Genomic DNA, 21,704 nt, shown 5'->3' with positions numbered 1-21,704 from the left:
TCCTGCTGCATTTATTTTTGTGGAGTATGGCCACTGTGTCTGAAAGATTGCAGGCGGTGATTTTGTTTGTGGATTTGTTTTTTTTCCATGGCAAAGCATTAAAACATTTTGTTCCCCTCATAGATCATGACATATTTTTTCATGTTTAGTGGGAAAATTCTAAACCATTGTGCTGTAACTTAAAGTGAATGTAAGCCTATTGTACACTATTTTAAGTGTGGTGTAACTCCTACAAGTAGAAAAATATGTGCTGGGGAAAGGGACAGAAATTGGCAAGTTGCAAAATGCCTAGGTAGGTGTCATCGAAGTGTTTTGTGGTTGCGTGGGATTGGTTACAACTTGTCAATTACGATTAGAGCAGGAAGTGCTCCTGAAGCTTGTTTCATTAACTTTATTAGTGCGCTGTTTTAAATAAAAGTATATTAATGCATTTTATTGTAAAAGCATGGGACTTGAAAAAAATACGGGAAAGCAAATTTTTTACCTTGAAGGCACTTTTGCGTAGTCTGTAGCTCAGCCCACAGCATGTGTGAACTCTGATAAAATCGTACTTAAATCTTCTGACTTGTTGCAGCTTTTTGGATTTGCCTTACACTGCAGTAAAGTTTTCTCCTGAAATGTGTCGTCTTCTGTCTTTTCAGAGCATCAACTTTAAACTTAACAGGGTTTGATATGGTTAATATATACACAAAATCCTAGCTAAATTACAGGAAGAAATATTTGGGCTTGCTGAAATGTTCTCTTAGGTCTCAAAAAAGAGAAACGCATTTTTTTTTCCTTTAAGAGGATTGAAACTCAGTCTACAGAATGTATCTAAGGCTTTATATCAGGAGTTCTTGTGTCCTACAATAAAGTTTTTTTTTCTAATAAAGGTGAGGTTTTTAATATACAAAAATGAGCTAATGATGCTTCAGATGATATATGTAATGTATTCTTTTTATTTTATGTGTAGATGGCTCTTGGACAAGTCCGAGCAGTACAACACACTGGGAGGGAATGCCCTCTCCTTTTAAAGGCAGGAATTTTTATTTATTACCTGTGTTTAGTATGTAAACATGACATAAACTAGTGGATCTTTCTGGATTGACACAAATATTTATTGGAATATGTGGCTGAGTTTTTGCTGCACATAAATTATGGTGGTTCATATAGCCTTTATTTTGGGGTGGGAAGGAAGCATCTGAAGTATTGTCTTTTCAGATATAGGTTCATGATGCCTGTTATTTCTCTACTGTACAGAAAGGATTCGGACAGTAGTGATGTAGTTGCTTTGAATCTGTTTTGGGTTTGGTTTTTTTTTGAAGTTTTATGCTATGAAATGATTGATATTTGGATAGGGATTTCATATCAACATTCAGTTTGAGATTGCATTGCTGTGTGATACTGTTCTATTTTCAGATGTTTGGTCTAGAGTTGTGGTCATTGTGAGAATTATTTTTTTAAGTTATAGTTGGTTTTTGTATGGATTTTATTTTTTTTTTCTTTTTTACTATAGAAGCATCATTAGCTTGAGCAGCCAACAAAGCTCAACTTTGTTCCTTGTCTTAGTTGAGTTTCAGTGACTGGGTATCTGTGAGTTATCTACGTACAGTGCGTTCTGAAAGCTGCCTTTTGTTAAACTGAATAGATACGTGGAAAAACCTAACATCTTTACAGCTGTACTAACCAAGTGCTGAGTGTTCGTGAGATTCTTTCTTTTATTCAGATGATCAACTCCCTGAAATTGGAGGAGAAAAAAGAAAGAAAGGAAAAAAAAAAGGGGGGGCTAAAATACACTGGAAATTTGCAATTCACACTAAAAGGTTTAAACACTTCCTGAATTTCTTGGCAAAAAAAATTTTAAAAATCTTAATTTTGCAGATCAACCAGATGCTAAGAAAGTTGCTCCCCAGAACGACTGTAAGTAATTTTTATTTTGTTGCCAAAAAACCCTAAACAAGTGTAATATTTTCAGAACAACAGTTTGTAAGTGTTCTGGTAGGTGACACTTGAATAAGCAAGATCCAAAAAGTGGCTGGGGGTTTATGCCTTACTTTGTTGAAGCAGTGGGAGTCTGCTTGGTAAAACTGACAGGGATGGTAGCAATAGCTGAAAGTCTTTATCATTTTTAAACCTTTTGATAACAGTTTTTAAAAGTGGACTTGGACAGAAGTTTGATATGGTTGAGTGTTTTCTATCAAAGGAGAAGCTTAGTTGTAAGCTATGCCACTTGTTTGAATTTAATTTTAACAATGTTTGTTTATAGCTTTTGGAAATCAGCTACCACCGATGCATCAGCAGCAAAGGTAAGAGTTATACTACATCTTATGTAGGAGTTTTATTGAAATAAAGCAGTTTCAAGCAGTTTTTCTGAAAACATGGTATCAACACATGAAGCATTTCTTCTTTGTCTTTGTGTGATCTGTTGAAATTTTGCTTTAGCAACTCCAAGTCACACATTTGAAATGTACCTACATTGCGTTCTTTTTCTTTCTCCTCAGTCTAGGCAATGGGTCGAGCTTAATCAAAAGAAAATATGTTGGCTGGTTTTTACTACTTCAGCATAGGTAGCATAGCTAGAAGTTGGATGCAGATCTGAAGAGGAAGGGGGTGATGCCATTTTGTAAATTAAAAGGAAAACTGACTTTAAAACAAATAAAATAATTCAGACTTCATACCGAGCATTACTCAACTACATTTGTTACAACTTCATTGTTTTCTCCACTTGTTTCTTTACCTAAACACCCAGATCCAACTTATGCTTTGGACAGTTCTGAGATACCAAAATTTCCAGCATCCTCTGATGAATATATAGATGAAACTTAAAACGCTACAGTAGTCTTTTCTGTACTGCACACCTCTTAATAAAGAGAGCGAAGGAAAACTTTTGATTGATTTGTATGACTCTTGACCCTTTTGTGTCGTTTCGGTGTGTTGTCAGCTTATGTAGAACTGTGCTTGCATAATGACGTCTAAAGTTAATGGGAGGGCAAGTAAGCCAGGGTGAATGGTGAGGCAGTAGCTTGCTTTAGTATAGTGGGAAGATACATATAAATGTAATGCCAGTTTGGTCTGTAGATAGTCATGTCTTTTGTTTAACATTGGCTGTAGGTCTGTGATGACAGAGGAGTACAAAGTTCCAGATGGGATGGTTGGATTCAGTAAGTAGTATGGGTGTGCTCTTGTAGTACAGTGGGGGATGTTAGCAGATGCTGTTAATAAAAATAATCTTTCCGTATTTTCTTTCTCCAAGTAATTGGCAGAGGTGGAGAGCAGATCTCACGCATACAGCAAGAGTCTGGCTGTAAAATACAGATTGCACCTGGTAACTATTTGTAGGGGGGGTGTCTGTTTGGGGGGGATGTGGGGCGGTTGGTAGGAAGACCAGAGGATTCCTCATTGCTTCTCATTGCCTGGGCCTTCATTTAAGATGTAGGTTTTGTGCCAATCGTGACTATGATGGCCTAAAGAAATGCAAAATGGGAAACGCTGATTATTCGACTTCATTAAATATGAAAATTCGGTAGCTTGTGTATTATGATTAATTTCATAATCTCTTTCTGACTTAACACTACTGATAAGTTTATTTTATGATTGCAGATAGTGGAGGCCTGCCCGAAAGATCGTGTATGCTAACTGGAACACCAGAGTCTGTTCAGTAAGTATTTTTAGCAAATGTTTGGTAAAGGACCACCTTCTGTATTCCAATATTGGGGTGGTTTTATTATTTTGCAGTTAGTTTCTTAAGTTACTTTTGCAGATTGTTTGAGATTACTTCATATTTCTTAGTGATAATAACCATAATTATTGCGCAGAAACTTTTCAATTTAAAAATGCCAAGCAGAATAGGTGTGGGCAAGTGATACTTGCAGGAATAAGTGTTTATAAATGTGTATTTTCTTTGACAGGTCAGCAAAAAGATTACTTGATCAGATAGTTGAAAAGGGAAGACCTGCACCTGGATTTCATCATGGTGATGGACCTGGAAATGCAGTCCAAGAAATTATGATTCCAGCAAGTAAAGCAGGATTAGTTATTGGGAAAGGTGGAGAGACAATTAAACAATTACAGGTATATACGTATCTTCTTTTAAATACGATAGTACTGAATCTGGATTTGAGTGAGTATTGACCTCCCTTTTGTCAAATAGGAGCGGGCAGGTGTCAAAATGGTCATGATTCAAGATGGTCCACAGAACACTGGTGCAGACAAGCCCCTTAGGATAACTGGAGATCCTTATAAAGTTCAGGTAAGGAGTGCCTCACAACTCGGAGCATTTTCAAATCCATTCTGATGTTGCAGAACCTAAACGAGCTTTCATTCTTCTTTTAGCAAGCCAAGGAAATGGTGCTGGAGTTAATTCGTGATCAAGGTGGCTTTAGAGAGGTGCGCAACGAATATGGGTCGAGAATAGGAGGAAATGAAGGGATAGACGTAAGCATGGTTGAAAAACTTGTTCACTGTATTTTGAGATGTTATCTTTAAAATGTTAAGCTACATAATACTACTGAAAGCTTTTCACCAGATTTCAGAAGTGGTTGTGGTATGTAAGTATTACTTGATCATTGCTGAATTTACTATAGTAGGTGATCTGCAGCATGCACAATTACATTGCCAGCAGTTATAAACAATTTCAAATAGCTGGAGTTTTTTATCAAATGAGCAAGTAAATTTTCTGGCCAAGTATATGTTTCATACACCATTATTGAAATTGGACTTCAGCCTTTACAGAAATTATTTAAGTCCCACTCTTAATGCAAGTCACAAGCTACTTCATGGGGGAGAGGCTTAAAGCTTCATCTGCTAGAATCTGCATTTTAGACACACTGTAAATTGTTTTGGTTTTTTTTTTATTCTGAGAAGCCCAAAATCTGCTGGGAATTGCTACCACTATGAAAATTTCTAAAGTATAGGATCACTTTCTTTTTAATGGTTTAGTCCAGTGTGTGCTAGACTTGTGACTTGATATTGAAAAGTTCATCCTTGAAAAAGCCTGAAGTGGCATTGGTCTTGCCCTGGTTTACAATTCCAGCTAATTGTAACCCTTTCGTTGTGTGAATTTTTTAGGAATATCGGTGTCATCAACATCTTCAGTTTTGGTTTTTGTTTTTAGGTTCCAATACCACGATTTGCTGTAGGTATTGTAATTGGAAGAAATGGAGAGATGATTAAAAAGATCCAGAATGATGCTGGTGTTAGGATCCAATTTAAGCCAGGTTTGTAACATGTTCACAAGTTTCTGTGACTTAAGTGTAAATTTACTGAATTGCATATACTGGACTAGTTCATTTTTATTCCAGATGATGGAACAACTCCAGATAGAATAGCCCAGATCACAGGGCCTCCTGACAGATGTCAACATGCTGCAGAAATTATTACGGATCTTCTTCGCAGTGTTCAGGTTGGGTAATGTTGTTCAGTGTTTAAAATCTCCTGCCTACCTTTGGGAAAGACCCAAAGTTTTCAAAAAGTATGTGTAACAAAAGAAAATAATTCAGTTGTGCCATTTGAATCTACTTCAAAGTTTGGTCTGGAATATGAATGTTTGCTTTTACAGTTACAGTTTTGCAAGTGACCGTACTGATTCAAAGTCATGGCATTTCTTGATGTGGCTGGTTTCAAAGCTGCTGCTGCTGTTTTGTGTTAATAGCTAATATGCTCTTACTTTTGGTTGTAATCAATGGTTAAAAGCTTATTGTTAGATGAGTCCCACTGCTGCATTTACAGAAGGCAGACAAAAGTTATATCTTTGTACATGTGAAATTTTCTGCTTGCTTCTATATCCTTTCCTCCTGCATCTTTCATATGCAGAATTGTACAGAATATTTTTTAGAATGTAATTTAGGTCTTCCATAAAAGGTACCACTTTAACTACCAAAATTGTCGGAGTAGTGAATCAGTTTTTTTCTTAACAAAGATGTCATGTAACCTGCTTGCATTATTTGTTTGCAGTAATTTTATGGAACACACTCATTTGTTGCTGCTTCTTTTTAGGCTGGTAACCCTGGTGGACCAGGACCTGGTGGTCGAGGAAGGGGTAGAGGCCAAGGCAACTGGAACATGGGGCCTCCTGGTGGATTGCAAGAGTTCAATTTTATTGTCCCTACTGGCAAAACTGGATTAATCATTGGAAAAGGCAATGTATCCTATATATATATATACATTTCTATGTTATTTTAAAAACCACTCCGCTTTTCTGTTTGGACAAATGCCGTGGTACAGAGATGTGTGATGAGCATGATGCTAATAGTGCCACGGTTGTATGTTCAATCCCTGTGTGAGCCTCTTACTTAAGAGTTGTAATGCATGATCCTTATGCGTTCTTTCCAGCTCAGAATATTTTGTCATTTTGTTATTTTTAAATTTTTTTAATTGCTCAATTTCCCCTGTTTTGAAGACTTTGTATATACTAATGGTACATGATTTCCCTGGATCCTGTAAGAGGAGGAGCCACTTCAGGGAATTTAGCCTTCTGACTTTGGTGCACTACAAGAAGTTGTGGATTTAACTACCATGTCAGGCTCTCTGGGGCTTCTTCATCATTTGCCCCTTTATAGGGAGGTTGAGTTTGAAGTTTAAAATTACTGATAACCATGTGTGTCAGTTGTTATTAATGTCTAATATTAAATGTTGACATAAATTAAAAATACAGACAAGATGGTAGGAATTCTTTGCTGCTGTTTCTGAGTAACATTTTTATAGTCTAAGAAAATAATTTATTTTACTAGTTTATTGCCATTAAAGCTCTGTACTACAATGAAGAGGTCTTATTTGAATTGTTAGAATGTTCTTGAACGGCTCATAAGAATAGGTGCCTTTTCATGTCTTCGACTTTCATGCAATTGACTTTCTGATGTGAGTCCATACTTTTTGCTTTGATGCACGTCATAAAAACGCTATATTGCATTGTAGGTGGTGAAACTATTAAAAGTATAAGCCAACAGTCTGGTGCTAGAATAGAACTTCAGAGAAATCCTCCACCTAATGCGGATCCAAACATGAAGATGTTTACTATTCGTGGAACACCCCAGCAAATAGATTATGCACGACAACTTATAGAAGAAAAGATTGGAGTGAGTGGATAACTGCTTTTTTGCTTATTATTAGAGCTAAACAGAGCTGAAAGTAAGTCTCCCTTGTGGAGATTTCTCTTTCATTTCACTTCCCAGATTAAATCCAGATTACCATTATTATCAATTTATTATCTGATTAAATTAAAGTGTTACAACAAAATATTGAAATAGAAACAGTTTATCTCTTCAACATCATATGGTGTGTTCTTGAAAATTCATATACACCAAATTGGCAAAAATTGGTGGAGTTCAAAGATGTCAGTGGTACTAAATTGTGTGGTTTGTTTTTCAGTCTGAGCAATTTACGCCTTCAATTTCACTTCGCTTTTGTTTGCATGTGTTGCATGTAATCAAATTTACTGGAGGCCTTTTGTGCCTGATCTTATAAGCAAATTTAGTTAGATTTAGATGTATTGATTTATTTTAAAACTCATAGTCTTGTTAGAGTGTGGGGAGTTTAGTGCAACTTGTGGAAAAATGTGTGGGATTTTTGTAAAATCCTTCACTTCCTCAAGAAGAAACTGAAATAAATGAAGTTTTGTAGTTGCTATTACTGCCACAGCTGCCTTTAACTATCTCTAAGCCTGATCAAACTTTAAATAGCCTGTTTTCTGCAGGGAACTGTCTTTATAACCAGACAAACCTTTTAGATGTTCTTTGAGTGTTCAGATAAATGTTTTTAGAATGCTGAAAAATTGAGAACTTAAAGGTGAATTTCCATCTCTGTGCTACCCTTGTTACAGGGTCCAGTGAATCCATTGGGTCCACCTGTTCCCCATGGTCCCCATGGTGTTGTTCCTGGCCCGCATGGGCCTCCTGGGCCGCCGGGTCCTGGTGCTCCCATGGGACCATATAATCCAGCTCCTTATAACCCAGGCCCTCCTGGTCCTGCACCTCAGTAAGTATTGCTTCAGCTGACTTTCTTCTGTGTGAGGTGACCCTGGGACCGCCTCTCACTGTGCGTGTACAACCTGATCTTTTACAGTGGTCCTCCAGCTCCATATGCTCCACAGGGATGGGGAAATGCTTATCCACACTGGCAGCCGCCAAACCCACCAGACCCAGGTAAGAAATGCACAGCTGTACCAGAGTGTTGGTATATTTCAAGTACATCCGTTCTGTCCTTGCAAGTATATGCATTGTACAGTTCACTTCTGTTACACTCATAAAGCTGAAAGGCTCCTGTTCTTCCGGCTTTTTTTCACTGATTGTCAGTTTACTTATGTTTTGCACTTTCCGTGTGTGACTTGTGAAATGTTGAAATTTAATTGTTACAGTTGGAGTATGCTTTTTTACAAATGTTACTAATAACTGCATCTCTCTTTATGATACTTTTTGCAAGTCTTGGTTCACTGATTTTGTGCGATTCAGTTTTCTTAAAATAGATGTTTTTGCATAAAGTTCTGTAATAAGGATGTCTCTTCTTTCTCTTAATAGTAAATGACTTTGTATTTTGTTTTAAACAGTGTTTACTGATTTGTCTTTGCAGTTAATGCTATGGTGTTTCTAGGTTTTGTTCTATTTTAAGAATCTGATACACCAATGTATTTTGTTGAGTCCCTTTTGAGGGCTAAAACCTTGGTGAATTGCTGTTAATACAGTAAAACTGGGGTTGGTTTTTTTGAGCTTTTGCTTATAATAGTTTTGTATTTTCTTCTGAAACCCATCTTTGTAGAATCTGTTTCTTCTATTTCTGTTTATCTTTGTCGAGACTGGGAGTTCTTACTTAATTCCAACTTCCAAAGTTGTAGTATCCTGCTTTTCTCTAAGTTTACATCCTTTGGTTGGACTAGAGGATATGGGGAAATGGAACATCAGCCACAGAAGGCATGGTAAGGCTAGATGCTTGAGTCTGTTGTACCTCATTTGTTTGAGGAAGAGTTTCCTCAGAACTTGAGCCGAAAGATCTCAATTTTATTTTTGTTATAAATGACAGACACAGTCTGATAGCCACTGTTCTTGACATAGGTTCCATTAGTGGAGAAGGGGACTCCGTGTATGTATCACATTATGTCTTTGCAAAGAACTGTTGCTGGTTTTAGTTCCCAAACTTCTGCACAAGGTAGCTCTGCATGTATTCAGTTCAATATTTAAAATGCCTGCTGACATCATTTGGAAGTAGAATGATTCAAAGTGACTTAGTCTCAGCATAGCAAAAGTATTTAATGGAAAACCACTGCTAAAATGTTACAGCCTTTTTCACACCACCTTTTTTATTTTTATTATTTATCTACATAAAGGCTTTGTAAGAAAAAATGGCAAATGACTCCTGTGATGTCATGTTGATGATTCTGTAACTGTTTTTTTTGATGAATACTCCTCTTAAAAATCTAAGTTCTCATATGTGCAGTTGAAGTTGATGTTTCTTTTGACTTGCATTTCTTTGGATGAATTTTCTACAGTTTTCACTTAGTTGCTCATTCCAGTTTAACAAATGGGTTATTTTAGTACTTTTTTCAGAGATGCTTTCTCCAGAACTGTGCTTGCCTTTATCACATGAAAGTGGAGCTAGTTACTGCAGTCAGATTTCTCTAGAAATTTAATGAATCGAGCTCTGTGGTGTTCTACTCTAGAGAAGTGCTAAGGAGAAGAAGGGAGGGAATTGAGCAATGGCTTATTTGATATTTGCAGGTAATCTTAGAATATAGGATGTGTTCTATTGCTGATGGAAGCAGTGTAATTTCAAACAGAAAGTAGTGTGTTAACATTTTTTTCTGTGTGCATTTGAAGTGGTTACAGCTGACTTTTGTCACAGGATTTCATTTCGCATTAATTTATTGTTCTGGGTTTCTTCCTGAATGCCTTTTTCAGGGGATTTCTTCATCTTCCATTACTCGCTGCCTTACCTGTTTTGTGTTCAGGGAGGATTGTATTTCCATTCCCATGTATAGTTGCTCTAAAGTATCAGTTGTGTCCATGTCCTTTTGTGAAATTCTCTCCTCACTTGGCTGCATTTCTTTGCAGATACTGTTATTCTTTAAGACTGCAAATACTGCTTGCAAGTAGATGCTGGTTGTGTAAAACATTATGTTCTCTAATAGTAGATTTTCAGGTATTGTGGATTGTCAATCTGGTAATGTAATGAATTTCTGATTCAGCAAGAATAAACCATTCCTAAAGACTAGATATGAGAAACAGAAATAAAACCCTAGGAAGCAGCATTATTGGCCTAGATGTAGATAAAAATAAGGAACCATGGAGATAGATGCAACTGTTTTCATTATTTTTTAATACGAAAAAGCTGTAAGTAAACAGTGGTGCTTAATAGCCATATATGGGGATTCAAGTTCTTAAAATGCTGTGTGTTTCTCTATTTTACTGTTACCTTAAAGTTTAACTGACAAGCATTGCAAATACCTAGTAAGTCTTGTATTCTTCTGTTTCAGAAATATGTATTTGGCATGCCTCCTCCACCGGTGCCAGTGTCATTAGCGTGAGGTTCTAACAAAAGTAAAACCACTGAAATTGTTTGGTGCTAGAACAATTAATTGCTGCTACCATTTATTAAGATGACTGTTTAAATGAACTTGAAAAATACTGTTTATCACATGTAAGATTAATTAGTGGCATTGTAGTAGTAAAGGTTCAAAAATTATTTTGTCTCGCTAGCTCTATGAAAGTTCACTTTGTACAGTACATTGGTCTGAAACCTGATCAAAAGCTTACGCTAGAAAGAAAAAAATACTTGAAGTATGTACATGGATAATTTGTTTAGATAGATTTTTTTCCTTGAAGGGAAATAAGAATGCCTAGGACAGGATTAATTGAGGACAGCATTCTGTTCATAGCAGTACTATTGTAAATGCTTATGTTCTGTTTTCATAGGTAAGCCAGGAACAGATCCCAATTCAGCGGCGTGGGCAGCTTATTATGCTCACTATTATCAGCAGCAAGCACAGCCACCACCTGCAGCCCCTCCTGGTGGACCAGCTACAACCCAAACTAATGGACAAGGTAGATACTGAGTGAAATGGACACATTTCTCATTGCTGGAGGTGTATTTTTTTTATTGTTGTCCTCCTAGGTAAATTTATTTTTTAAGTAGCTAGATTTCTTGGAAAACTATTGCTTATAGCCTTCATTTCAATATTGCTTTTCTTAATTTCAGCAGTAACAAGGGTAATGTATTTATCTTGGAATATACTCCAAGGAGAATTTTGCTGCAATGTGGGCTGACTTAATGACTACATAGAGCAGTCATAAATAAAAATTTAATGAGCCAAGCTGTTGATTGTAATTTGCTTAAATGGTTGCATCACTTCCAGTGGGTTTAAGACAATCATAGTTGTAGTATTTAGTTGCATTATTTTAATATTTATGCCTGGCTGAGGCTTACCACTTGAATTCTGGTATTTTGTATTGCCTGGTATGCACTTCCTGAATCTTGAAAACATATCTTTTTTACTAGGAGTTTCTAGTTGTGGTAGCTTGTACCACATAAGTTTATGGCGTCAGATTTGAGTCATGTCATGTGGGAGTGTTACTGAAAATTTCAGTTCATTATTTGGATTATGTGTGAAACAAACCCCAGTAATTTTAGTTTAACTATTTTAATGTAATTCAGGAGATCAGCCAAATCCAGCACCAGCAGGGCAGGTTGACTATACCAAGGCCTGGGAGGAGTACTACAAAAAAATGGGTAAGTGTGCAGGGGCTTTTCTATTCTTTTTTCTGTTCCACAATCATAGTGGAGTGTTTTAGGAGACTTGGGTATTTTGCTGGATGAGATGGGAGTTTTATCCCAAAAAAATTGGAATGCACAGTCATGTGTCTTCTGAACCAAATACTGCTGAGAAACAGACTTGAATTTTGTGTTGTTTTTAGGCATTAGTAACTCAGGTTACTAATCAGCTCTACAAAAATACTTCAAACTTAATGAGATGTCTTTGATTATTGGGAAACAATATCTTTTAAATGTTTAAATCTGAGTATTTTAAAGTACATTTCCAAAGTTTTGAAGTTCGACTTTGATCTACTTTATGAAGCTGTTTTTCTTACTTGGTAATTGTTTCTCAATTCTCTTCAGATTACATATAATTTTTTTTCTTGTACTTTGCTTTCTGTGTTCCAGGTTACTAAAGCATCAGAATTAGCTTTCATTTACACTGGTTCTTTTTTAAATAGCATTTGCTTTGCAACACTCTAGAGCTGTGTTTAAACTGCAGGTTTTATGTTGTTGGTACCTTTTTTATAAAAATGAAACGAATGTGCTGATTAACTCGATTATTTCATTGTTTTGGGTATAAGGTATGTGGCTTTATGCCCTGGCAGAAGGTGTCATTACCTTTTCAATCACGGTCATGTTCTGTTCATAGTGTCCTGCCATGAATACTGTAGGTGATGGATCAGGGCTGGACACAGAGCACCAGTGGGCTTAGGAATGCCAGTGCTTTCCCAGATATCTCTGACCAGACGTACAGCAGCATCTGGTTTGGGATAGATCTTTGTTTGCGTGGGAGGGTTTGGTGGCTGTTTTGCCATCTTCCAAGTGCAGTCAGTTTTCTCATGGAATATTAAAAGCACTCAGATTTAAGATTAATAATAACATGCTTAATTCCTCTTAGCAGCCTTCCACTGTATTGATAATTATTTGCTAAGACATAACTATCTTTATTTATTTTGGCACTGTGTAAGTGATGAATTCTACAGAAAATGTATGATGAGTATTTATCAAGACCTGCATATCAGACTAAGAAAATTACAACTCCCAAACATGTGATTTCTAAGATGATAGGCCTTCCCATTTTTCTTCTTCCTGGTTCATTCAGCTGTTTCTTTACAGTTTACTGTCTCTGTTAGTTTGGCTCACATTCTGAAATACAAACTTGTGGGTGGCTTTCACTTTTTTTAAAATAAAATGATTGTTGGCAGGCACTCTGCTGTCTTTCTAATTTGGTGTCTTGGAAAGCAAATTCTGGGTTGCACTAGTCTTGCACTTGCTCAGATTAAATATTAGCTAGTTATAAGGTGTTGGGATAGAGTTCGTGGGAGCAATTCCAAAGAGGAATGTAAGCCAAAAAAGTACAATGGGAAATAAAAATAGTTGCTCTTAAAATGCAAAATGTAAAAAATACCAAGACAGTCAAATAAGAGGAAAAACACGAGGGCAGTTCTCCTTTTAATTCCTTTCTGTAGTTCAGATTGAGTTCTTCACCTGAAGGAGAGCTCTTGATGGCTGGACCTGTATAACTTGACTGTAAATCATGAGAACTTTTTGCTGCAGATCTTGCTGTGGGAGATACCGTTTCTCTTACTTAGATAAGAGGAATTCAGCTGGAGTTGACATAATGCGAAATGGTGCTGATTTTCCCATCTTCATTAGCAATGTTAAGAAGTAGTAGTAGGTGTGATGGACACGAAGGCTGTCCAACAGCATGTTCTTGTGGCTTTCCAGTACTATTTGTGCTTTCTATAGTGCTGTAATCTGTCCCCATTAATTTGTGCTAAAGGATGGCAGTTACAAGTCACTTGCTCTTTGACAACTCAGATTTTTTCACAGCACAGATGATTTCACCAAACATTGCTGGGGAGAGCTGAACTGAAACTCTGACTTGTTGAGCTCAGTCAGTTCTATTTTTGTTGCTGAAGAAAATTATTTTGATAATCCTTGTGGCAAGCTCAACAAGTTGCCTGTGATATTGCAATTGATGTTCTGGATTTTCGCATACTTAATCAAATATGAATGGTCCGAAGATGCTAAAACACTCCAGAATATTCCCATCTAAAAAATAATGTTTTCAAAATGGCTTCCTACTGGTGTGATATATATGACTCTGCTAATCACAGAGAACACTTCGCTGTACTTTTCACTGAACAGTGATTTGAATGTTAATGTGTTTTCTAACTCAGAAACACAGCGTCTACTTTTTCAAACCCTTGTTTCAGGGGCTACTGCTTTGAGTAGCAAATACTCCAAAAAGTGTCTCATGGATAATGGTTCTCACCAAACATGAAGTCATGATCATTGGTAAATGATCTAGATGTCATTATTGGAATTTATAAATTCGTCATTTAAAGTCATTCCCCATATATTGTTGCTTGACGTACAGTTAAAGGATTCCAGATTAAAATAGAAGTGTTTTTAAAATATTCTTCAGCACTGTAGTGGGAAAGAAGAAACAAAACAGTTCGCTTCTATTAGAATCACCCTTGATAATGTTGAACTGTAAAATCTGCTGGTGTTTCCTTCTCAGCCCTCCTTAAAGGGGAGGTGTTCTGTTTCTCCTGTTTCCTTTGTATGGGGTTGATCAGGGTTATCCATAACTCTTCCCTTTGAATTTGGCTATTAACGAGCAGGTGCTGCTTAGTGCAGTTTCTACACTGAAAGGAAGCTTTGACTAAGCAGCTGAATTCCATGTGTAGGTTCAGAACTACTTGCAGTACTTAGTAGGGAAGTGGTGCACCTAAAATACCAATCAGGACAGAAGTGCAGTTTGCCATCTTTGAATAGATGTTAAATTTCCTTTATTTGATTTATTATTCGAATTTCTGTGCTGCCTTGGCATAGTTAGCAGAATGTCCAAAGATTCTTGGGTCTTAATGCACAAAAAATCTCTTATCTTTGGTAGTCAGTTGTGGTGACAGTAATTTGTAAGTACAGTTATTACCTCAAAGTAATGGTGAACTTGGGAAGAGTGTATCTTGGGATAATATGTAACCATATTAAAGGTAGTTTTGTGTTAAAATAATTTATCAGAGGTGTCAATTGTAAGTTGTGGCACATTACAAGTTGTGAAATGTGATAACAGCTCTAAAGATTTTAAGAAATTTAAGATTTTCTGGAAATTCTGTTACTGTAGAAACCAGAGTAAAAGTGGAAAAACTAAGTTGAAAATGGAAGGTTATGTTTTGATGGTTTTCAGGATAGTGCTTTGCCAAATACTCACATTCTCTGCTCACACTACACGTTTTTGAGAGGATTAGAAGACTACACATGCGTAGGAGTAGTGTGAATAGCTGGGATTCTGCATATGAATTCTCTTTGTTGAAGTATTTTTAAACAAATAAAGCCAGCTTTCTGTCTGATACCCTAGAGAACACTTCGTTAGAATTGTTGATACTCACGTTCCTCATGAAGTTGCTCAGTGGCCTTGTATTCAAATAAAAAGTGAGGTGGTTTCAGGTAGGATTGAAAACTTTCAGCCCTCATCATGTGGAAGCTGCTGCTTTCTGTTCATAGCAGAATAGACAGTTGGGTGCACACGGAATTGTACAGGCTGCAGACTTGCATTTGGCTTGGGTTTATTTCCTGTAGGGTGACGTGATATGGTGGTTTGTTTTTGTGGGGTTAGGGGTTTTTTTCCCTAGTATCTTAGGAAAAAACTTGCAGAGGTAGTGAATTCTGGTAGTATCCTAATTCTGACTGTAAAACTTTTGATTTGAAAAATAACCCATTAAGAATGTAAATCAGAAGTGTCATAGCACAGAAATAAAAGTTCTGGTTTGGAAGTTAAGGAAACTTCAAATGAAGCACTACGTGTAAAAACCCTTCTGTCTGAGTGCCTGCAAGTGTGTGTGGACAGATGTTTAGAGCATACAGAGTGTTGCTTTGCTTAGAGTCTCTACATTTTGTAATGGTAACTGCAAACACCCTCAGAAATTGTCAAGATCAGTGGTACTAAGAGGGATGTGTTTGGCGTTTCTGAAGTTGGGGGGAAAAGGAAGTTAAGGATGTCCATGACAGTTCTCCTGTGGAAGAACAGCACAACTGAAAGGTTGACTGTAATTTTCTTTGATTGTTTTGCTTGGTTTTTTAATATGCTGAAGAGTCTTCGTGTATCAATCAGTCTGTCGCTGTTTGGGATTTTAGTCTGTCAGTTGATTCTATTGAAAGGAGGAGTAATGCTGAGCTGTCTGGGAAAGTGTATTTGTACATCTCTTGTTTCCAGAGGATTGGAACTTCCACAAGGCATGGAAGCAAGTTTTGGGACTGTGTTCTGTGGTAAATGTAAACATTTACATTTTGGAAATGTTTACAAATATCACACACTTTTTGAAAAATGTAACCTGCAATAACCTTGTAATTGAACGAAGGATGCCAGAACTGGGGAAGTGTATGAATTTGCATCTGCTGAGCTAATGTATGTAGTCTGTAAAATAAAATGAAATTAGTCTAGGTGGATTACAAAAAGTTTTGCCTCTTGGCGTGTATTTAAATGCTACTGTTGTTCAGGCCAGCAGGCCTTAAACATGATTCATGATTATGAATCAAGAGGCAAAGAAAACTGTCCTTACGGTTCCTCTATTTTGATTTACATGGGAATCATTCCATTGAAATAATAGGATGAGTGTTTAGGCTGAAAGAAGCAGCCACAAGTTTATTCAAAATCCTTGGAGGAATATTGCCAGGTGATGTTTGTTTGGTGCTGAGATATTGAAATGTTCTCATTTCTATTGCAACAACAAAGCTGTGTAATTGTAATTCCTTGCAGGTCAAGCTGTTCCTGCCCCTGCTGGGGCTCCTCCAGGCGGTCAGCCAGATTACAGTGCAGCGTGGGCTGAGTACTACAGGCAGCAGGCAGCGTACTACGCTCAGACAAGTCCACAGGGAATGCCACAGCATCCTCCAGCACCACAGGTACAGTCTTAAAGTGGTTTTTGGCTGGCTTCCGTCTCAGTGGTTGTAGATTTTTTTTTTTTTTTTTTTGCATGTCTCCTGCTTTGTTCCTTTGGGGTATGCATCTTTTTTTCTAGCAAAATAGCTATTGGAATAATTATTAGATGACTTTGTTTACCTGATAACTTGAGTTTTGTATCTATCCATGTTTGGTGATTGTTTTTTTTAAAAAAGAAGAAAAAGAAACTTTCTCCTCCCAGGGTTTTGAAAACCATGCAAGAAGCCACCACCATTTACATTAACCAATTTTTCTTTCTTAAAGGCTTCACTCCTGAGTTAGCTCGATTTAAAGGATTTTCTTTAACTTTTTGTGTATCTCTTATGTATCTCTTCTGCACAGGGCCAATAATAAGAAGTGGACAATACAGTATTTGCTTCATTGTGTGGGGGAAAAAACCTTTGTTAAATGTATGGATGCAGACGCCTTGATGAAGATCTTAATTTTGGTTAAAAAAATAGTGTTTTTGAAAATGTACAAAATATCTATCACTACTGATAGGAGGTAATATTTCTGTGTAGAAATGAAAAAAATGGTTTGTTTTTTAGTATTAGTGTAGATGTACACATTCCAGCAAATGTATTTGCAATTATGTGGTCAATGCTTTGTGATATAAATGTACTTTTTCAATGTATACTTTATCACTTTTAAAATGCCTGTTTTGTGCTTTACAATAAATAATATGAAACCTCCTGTGTCGGTAAGTTGGATATGTGGGTATATGCAGAATTAATTATAGGATTGATTTGCAACGCTGAATCAAGGTACCTGTACACAAATGAGTTGGGTTTTTTTCCCCCCCCCCATAAACCTTGTTGAGTTTAAAAACTTGTCGTTAGCATGTTTTTCCCCTCTTGCAGAATAGCTGTAGATGGAGGATCTCTTTCATTCATTGTATTTTGCTGCCTAGCACCAGGAATCTTGATACCTTAATTTTCTTTCTACTTGATTAAAACTGCATGTGTTTAAGAAGATGATCTTTTGGCATACTTCCATTGCATTAACAGTGAAATTTCCTTTTATACATGACCACTGTTTCAGACCTGTGCAGCTGCTATAACAGATAACTTTTGTTTTTAATTGAATACTTCAAAACTGTTCATGCATAACTATTTTATGGATTTTTTCAAACTAGTTATAAAACTTACTTAAGTGTAATGTGCTTAAGCCTTCAGTTTAAAGTAGTCCACTTCAAAATTCAGTGTAGAAAATTCAATGTGGTAATGCATAGTAGTTAAAGCGCTGTTTTGTTTGAGTGGTGGGAGTGGTTGAGAACTTCCTGCAGAGCAGATAACTTCTCTTTTTGTAAATATTCAAGTATTTGAATCAACTGATTATTTTTTTATATATACTTGAAAGTTCTTATTGCTCTAATGCTCATACTAAAAAGCTGATTCTCTTGAAATCCTGTGTTTGCTCTTTGCATATTTATTGGCTCTTTGCATATATTAGACTACATGCACTACAGTCTGTCTTGCCATTGTCTGTTGAAGTGCAGGTTTGATCCAGCCAGTATAGAACTAGCTCTATAGGGGTGAGGAGGACTGTGCTGTGTATCATCCTTGATTGTTCCTTCAAGGAGCATTGCACTGTAAGTACATCAGAATGACAAATTGATGAACTGCAACAGTATCTTTTTGTCAATGTTCCACATAATGCAAATGCTGTACTTGTGTGATATTATGTTGGAATACAGTGCTGGTATCTTAGGAAATCATAATTGCTTCTTAATTCGGAAACGTAGGTTTGCTTATATATATACATACACATAATTTGAGTTTTGTGGGTAAGTATTCCTGAAACTTTCAGCAATAGCTAAAGAAAATCATGTTTCTGTGTATCTGAGTAAGAGGTTTTTTTCATCAGTACTCCTGACACAGTTGTCATTCAGTGTTTTAAAGTATGCATATCATAACATTGAAGTCTTTGGAACCACTTGTTAGACAGAGTTGTCTTTGTCTTCAGATAGTTTGCGGATATGTAGTGATGTAGGTATGTTTTAAATAATTCTTTAACTGTTAATTGCTTTAATTTTTGGAACACCATGTTGCTTTGAGAATAAATTTTTTTAGGGTGGCTGCACAGAGAAGTAAAAGTTAAGGCTTGAAAACTGAAGTAGTTTTTTCAGGTAATCAGCAATGTATGTATTGTGCTGTAGAAATAGGAGGAATTATTTTTATCCCTTTTAAAACTAGGAATTATGCTGGTAGCTTGAAGAAGGCTAGGACAGTATTTGCTATCTTTAGTGTAGGGTATTAAGTTTAATAGTTCAGGTATTTTGCATGGTATTTTGTAGATAACCTTACAGAATGGTGCATTTATTATGTACTAAACTGAGCAAAATTAAATTCACTGGATTCTTTATCATTCACAAAATGGAGGCTGTTGATTTTGATTCATTTAAGGTATAAAATCTTTATTAATTGCAAACAGTGCAATTATTTATACTTCACAGTGCCTTCCCAGACCTTCCACCTTAGGTTCTGCTGCAAAAAAGCAACAGGTAAGCACAACCTAAGGAAGTATATAAATTAATATATTTCAGTACATTAATGTTGTCCCTGTGAGATCTTTGTGGTTGTGTATTGAAAAGCAATCTGCTGCTTCCCCAAATGCATTGTTTCTCACGGTTCCATCTGAGTGGAAAATCTTAAGTTTTTAAACAACTGTTTATATTTCTAGGTCAATATGTATTTTTTTCTTTTTTTTTTTAAGAAAAGATTATTAGATTGCAGTAATTAAACTTGATCAGAATAAGTAACTTTTGTTATTTTACTTTAAATAGATAATTGTTGCAATTAAAGAATCAAAACTTTTAAAATATGCAGGAATTGCTTTGGTTAGAAATGTCAACAGCCTTCACAAATGTTTTTTTTATAATAGGGCACTATTCCCACTTAATGATAAGACCTAAATGTAAAGAATGACTTCTTGTTGTTATCACTGAACTTGATAACTTGTCTTACAGTTACAGTGTGTTAGTGGAATCTTTAGATAACTTAGTTTGCTTATTCATATTTGACATGATAGGAAAAGAGATTTTCGAGTTTGAGATGAGTATGTTTTAACTGAAAAAGCATGAGCACCAGTTAAATCTTAACAGTATGGCAAATAATTTATCGCTATAGCAGTCAGTGTATCCTGTTTCTTGATACTTTTAACTGAATTGCTGAATATTTTGATAGTATAAAATGTTAAATGTCTTACAGATGGTCTGGTACAGGTTTTTGTTCTGAGCTTTTGTTGTTGGTTTTTTTTAGCTTAACATAAAGCAGCATCTATTTGTTTTTTTGTTCATTATTCTGTTTCTAAAATGTGCTGCTCCTCTTTCAAAAGTCCTGCTTATCTGTACATCAAAGAAAAATATTCAAAAATACTGCCTTCATTTTCACACACAGTGCTGAAGATGCTGCAAGCACCAAATCATAGCTCATAGAATCAGGTCCTGAGATAGTTACTACCAGTAAAGAGGAATCCTTTGAGTGTATGCCATTGGTGAGCCGATGAGCATGGACCATAGAAGGGCTCCATGTAGAAGGTAAAATTGGCAAAAGCATAACAGATTTGAAATGTATCCCATACATAATGATGTAGGGTATAATTTTTGTTTTGATCACTTTTCATTCTTTAAAGTATTCTTTGTTTGACCATAAATGTTCCATAATCTGTTAAGTTTTTTAAACTGTGATTTAATAATATAAACCATCTGTTTTACTATATATTCTTCTAAACAGTCAAGCTATTTTGCTTCAGTTTCTCAAGCCACTTAGTATTTCATCTGTAGCTTAACATGTAACTTCATTTTTGACGTGAGAAGAGGGTAGGTGTGTACCATTTGGATTTTGATACTGTGGATTTAGTGTGGGGGTGAGTCATTTGTTCACTTCCTTTTTACATGGTACTTTTTCCTTCAACTGTTACTCCTAAAATATCTTGAACAGTCTTTCAATTGTTAATTTAGCCTGTGGAAGGGGATAGAGAAGAAAAAGCCAGTATATTGGGATGTTGCTAGTGTGTAGAAGGTGAGATGTTCTTGTGTGTAGCATTTGAGGTGTATTGGCTTCCAGCTTTCTCACTGCAGGGCTTACAGGCATGCTGGTTTGTGCAGAGCATAGTGTTTCTTCTTCAACTCTTTCTCCAAACTCTGAGTTCCTGGGACAACAGTAGATTATTGGAGTTACCCCAGTAGCCAAAAAGATAACTGGACTTCCTTAGAAATGCAGTGAACTTGTCCAAAAAGTGTCTTGAAATGTTTCCTACTTACCCCACCCTCACCGCTTAATGTCCCACAATGCATGTGAAGAGTAAGAAAAGTTTAAAAAGGAAGCATAATGTTCCAAGTAGGAAAAGCATTTTCATGTCACTTTCTGCAGCCTATACTCTATTAGGACGTGCAATAAAATACCAGGTGGATACTCTTCAGTGTAGCTTAAGTATAAGCCATCTGTTTCACTTGTCCAGGCAGACAGGATCACGATTCACTTGCAGTCTATCTTGAAGTATTTCATCTTTACACTAGTGGTATTTTATTGAATGGTAGAAACTGTTTCTCCCCTATTCTTTTCCAAAGTAATTCTTAAGTTCTCCATTGCATGCTAAAAGCTTTTCCATTTTGCTTTTTATCCTGGAAGTGGGGGGAGGAAGGGAGGACTGGGCTTTTCAGAAAGCATACAATTGACAGGATTCCCTCTGCCTTAGTAATAGCATATGAAATTCTTGTGTATGCACAAATATTTCTCTTGCGTGCATGTGAAATGCCTTTTCGTCCTGAGAAAAGTGTTCTCTGCAGAAACTACCCGTGTGTAAACAGAAGATTGGCTTTAAAAGGCAACTGTGATGGGAACAGTGTCTTAGGGAGATGCAGCTTGGACTTGAGGTAAATTGAATGCTTTACAAAAATGTGGTTTTGAGCTTGCATTGATATTGTATGTAATATGGGTACACATTAACTGTATAATGGTTTTTGTATGGTTTTTCTCAATAAATGTAAACTGACGAATAATAATAGCAATGTTTTTGTCTTTTTTATGCTCCTATC

General features: G+C 36.3%; 1 protein-coding gene and 1 long non-coding RNA gene across 15 annotated transcripts in view; both read left to right on the top strand.

Moving 5' to 3' along the window:
* FUBP1 (far upstream element binding protein 1) overlaps nt 1–21,704 on the top strand; it is a 33,712-nt gene that overhangs the window by 1,243 nt on the left and 10,765 nt on the right. Inside the window, exons 3-23 of one of the 14 annotated variants that reach the window (XR_015805375.1) lie at nt 953–1,015; nt 1,861–1,899; nt 2,246–2,285; nt 3,091–3,140; nt 3,233–3,304; nt 3,580–3,637; nt 3,888–4,050; nt 4,130–4,228; nt 4,312–4,365; nt 5,093–5,195; nt 5,280–5,380; nt 5,974–6,115; nt 6,892–7,052; nt 7,796–7,950; nt 8,038–8,117; nt 10,878–11,006; nt 11,617–11,691; nt 16,484–16,629; nt 18,160–18,257; nt 19,122–19,169; nt 20,065–20,200. Coding sequence is in view for 8 of the 14 variants with exons in the window: in XM_088169854.1 (XP_088025980.1) it covers nt 953–1,015; nt 1,861–1,899; nt 2,246–2,285; nt 3,091–3,140; nt 3,233–3,304; nt 3,580–3,637; nt 3,888–4,050; nt 4,130–4,228; nt 4,312–4,413; nt 5,093–5,195; nt 5,280–5,380; nt 5,974–6,115; nt 6,892–7,052; nt 7,796–7,950; nt 8,038–8,117; nt 10,878–11,006; nt 11,617–11,691; nt 16,484–16,629; nt 19,122–19,184 (1,841 nt within the window). In the remaining 6 variants the exon portion in view is untranslated. Of the gene's footprint in view, nt 1–952; nt 1,016–1,860; nt 1,900–2,245; nt 2,286–3,090; nt 3,141–3,232; nt 3,305–3,579; nt 3,638–3,887; nt 4,051–4,129; nt 4,229–4,311; nt 4,414–5,092; nt 5,196–5,279; nt 5,381–5,973; nt 6,116–6,891; nt 7,053–7,795; nt 7,951–8,037; nt 8,118–10,877; nt 11,007–11,616; nt 11,692–16,483; nt 16,630–17,008; nt 17,359–18,159; nt 18,352–19,121; nt 19,325–20,064; nt 20,201–21,704 lie in introns of those variants that run through there. The other 13 variants (XR_015805372.1, XR_015805373.1, XR_015805377.1 and 10 more) reach the window with 13 other exon arrangements.
* Nucleotides 20,065–21,671, top strand: LOC148222811 (uncharacterized). The gene is made up of 2 exons (XR_015805378.1): nt 20,065–20,204; nt 21,456–21,671. It is a non-coding gene; the product is annotated as an uncharacterized LOC148222811 (long non-coding RNA).

Source organism: Sturnus vulgaris, chromosome 9, assembly GCF_052056855.1.
Source record: "Sturnus vulgaris isolate bStuVul1 chromosome 9, bStuVul1.hap1, whole genome shotgun sequence".
Lineage (NCBI taxonomy): Eukaryota > Metazoa > Chordata > Aves > Passeriformes > Sturnidae > Sturnus > Sturnus vulgaris.
The sequence above is the reverse complement of the archived record's forward strand: the minus strand, read 5'-3'. Positions and strand labels throughout refer to the sequence as shown.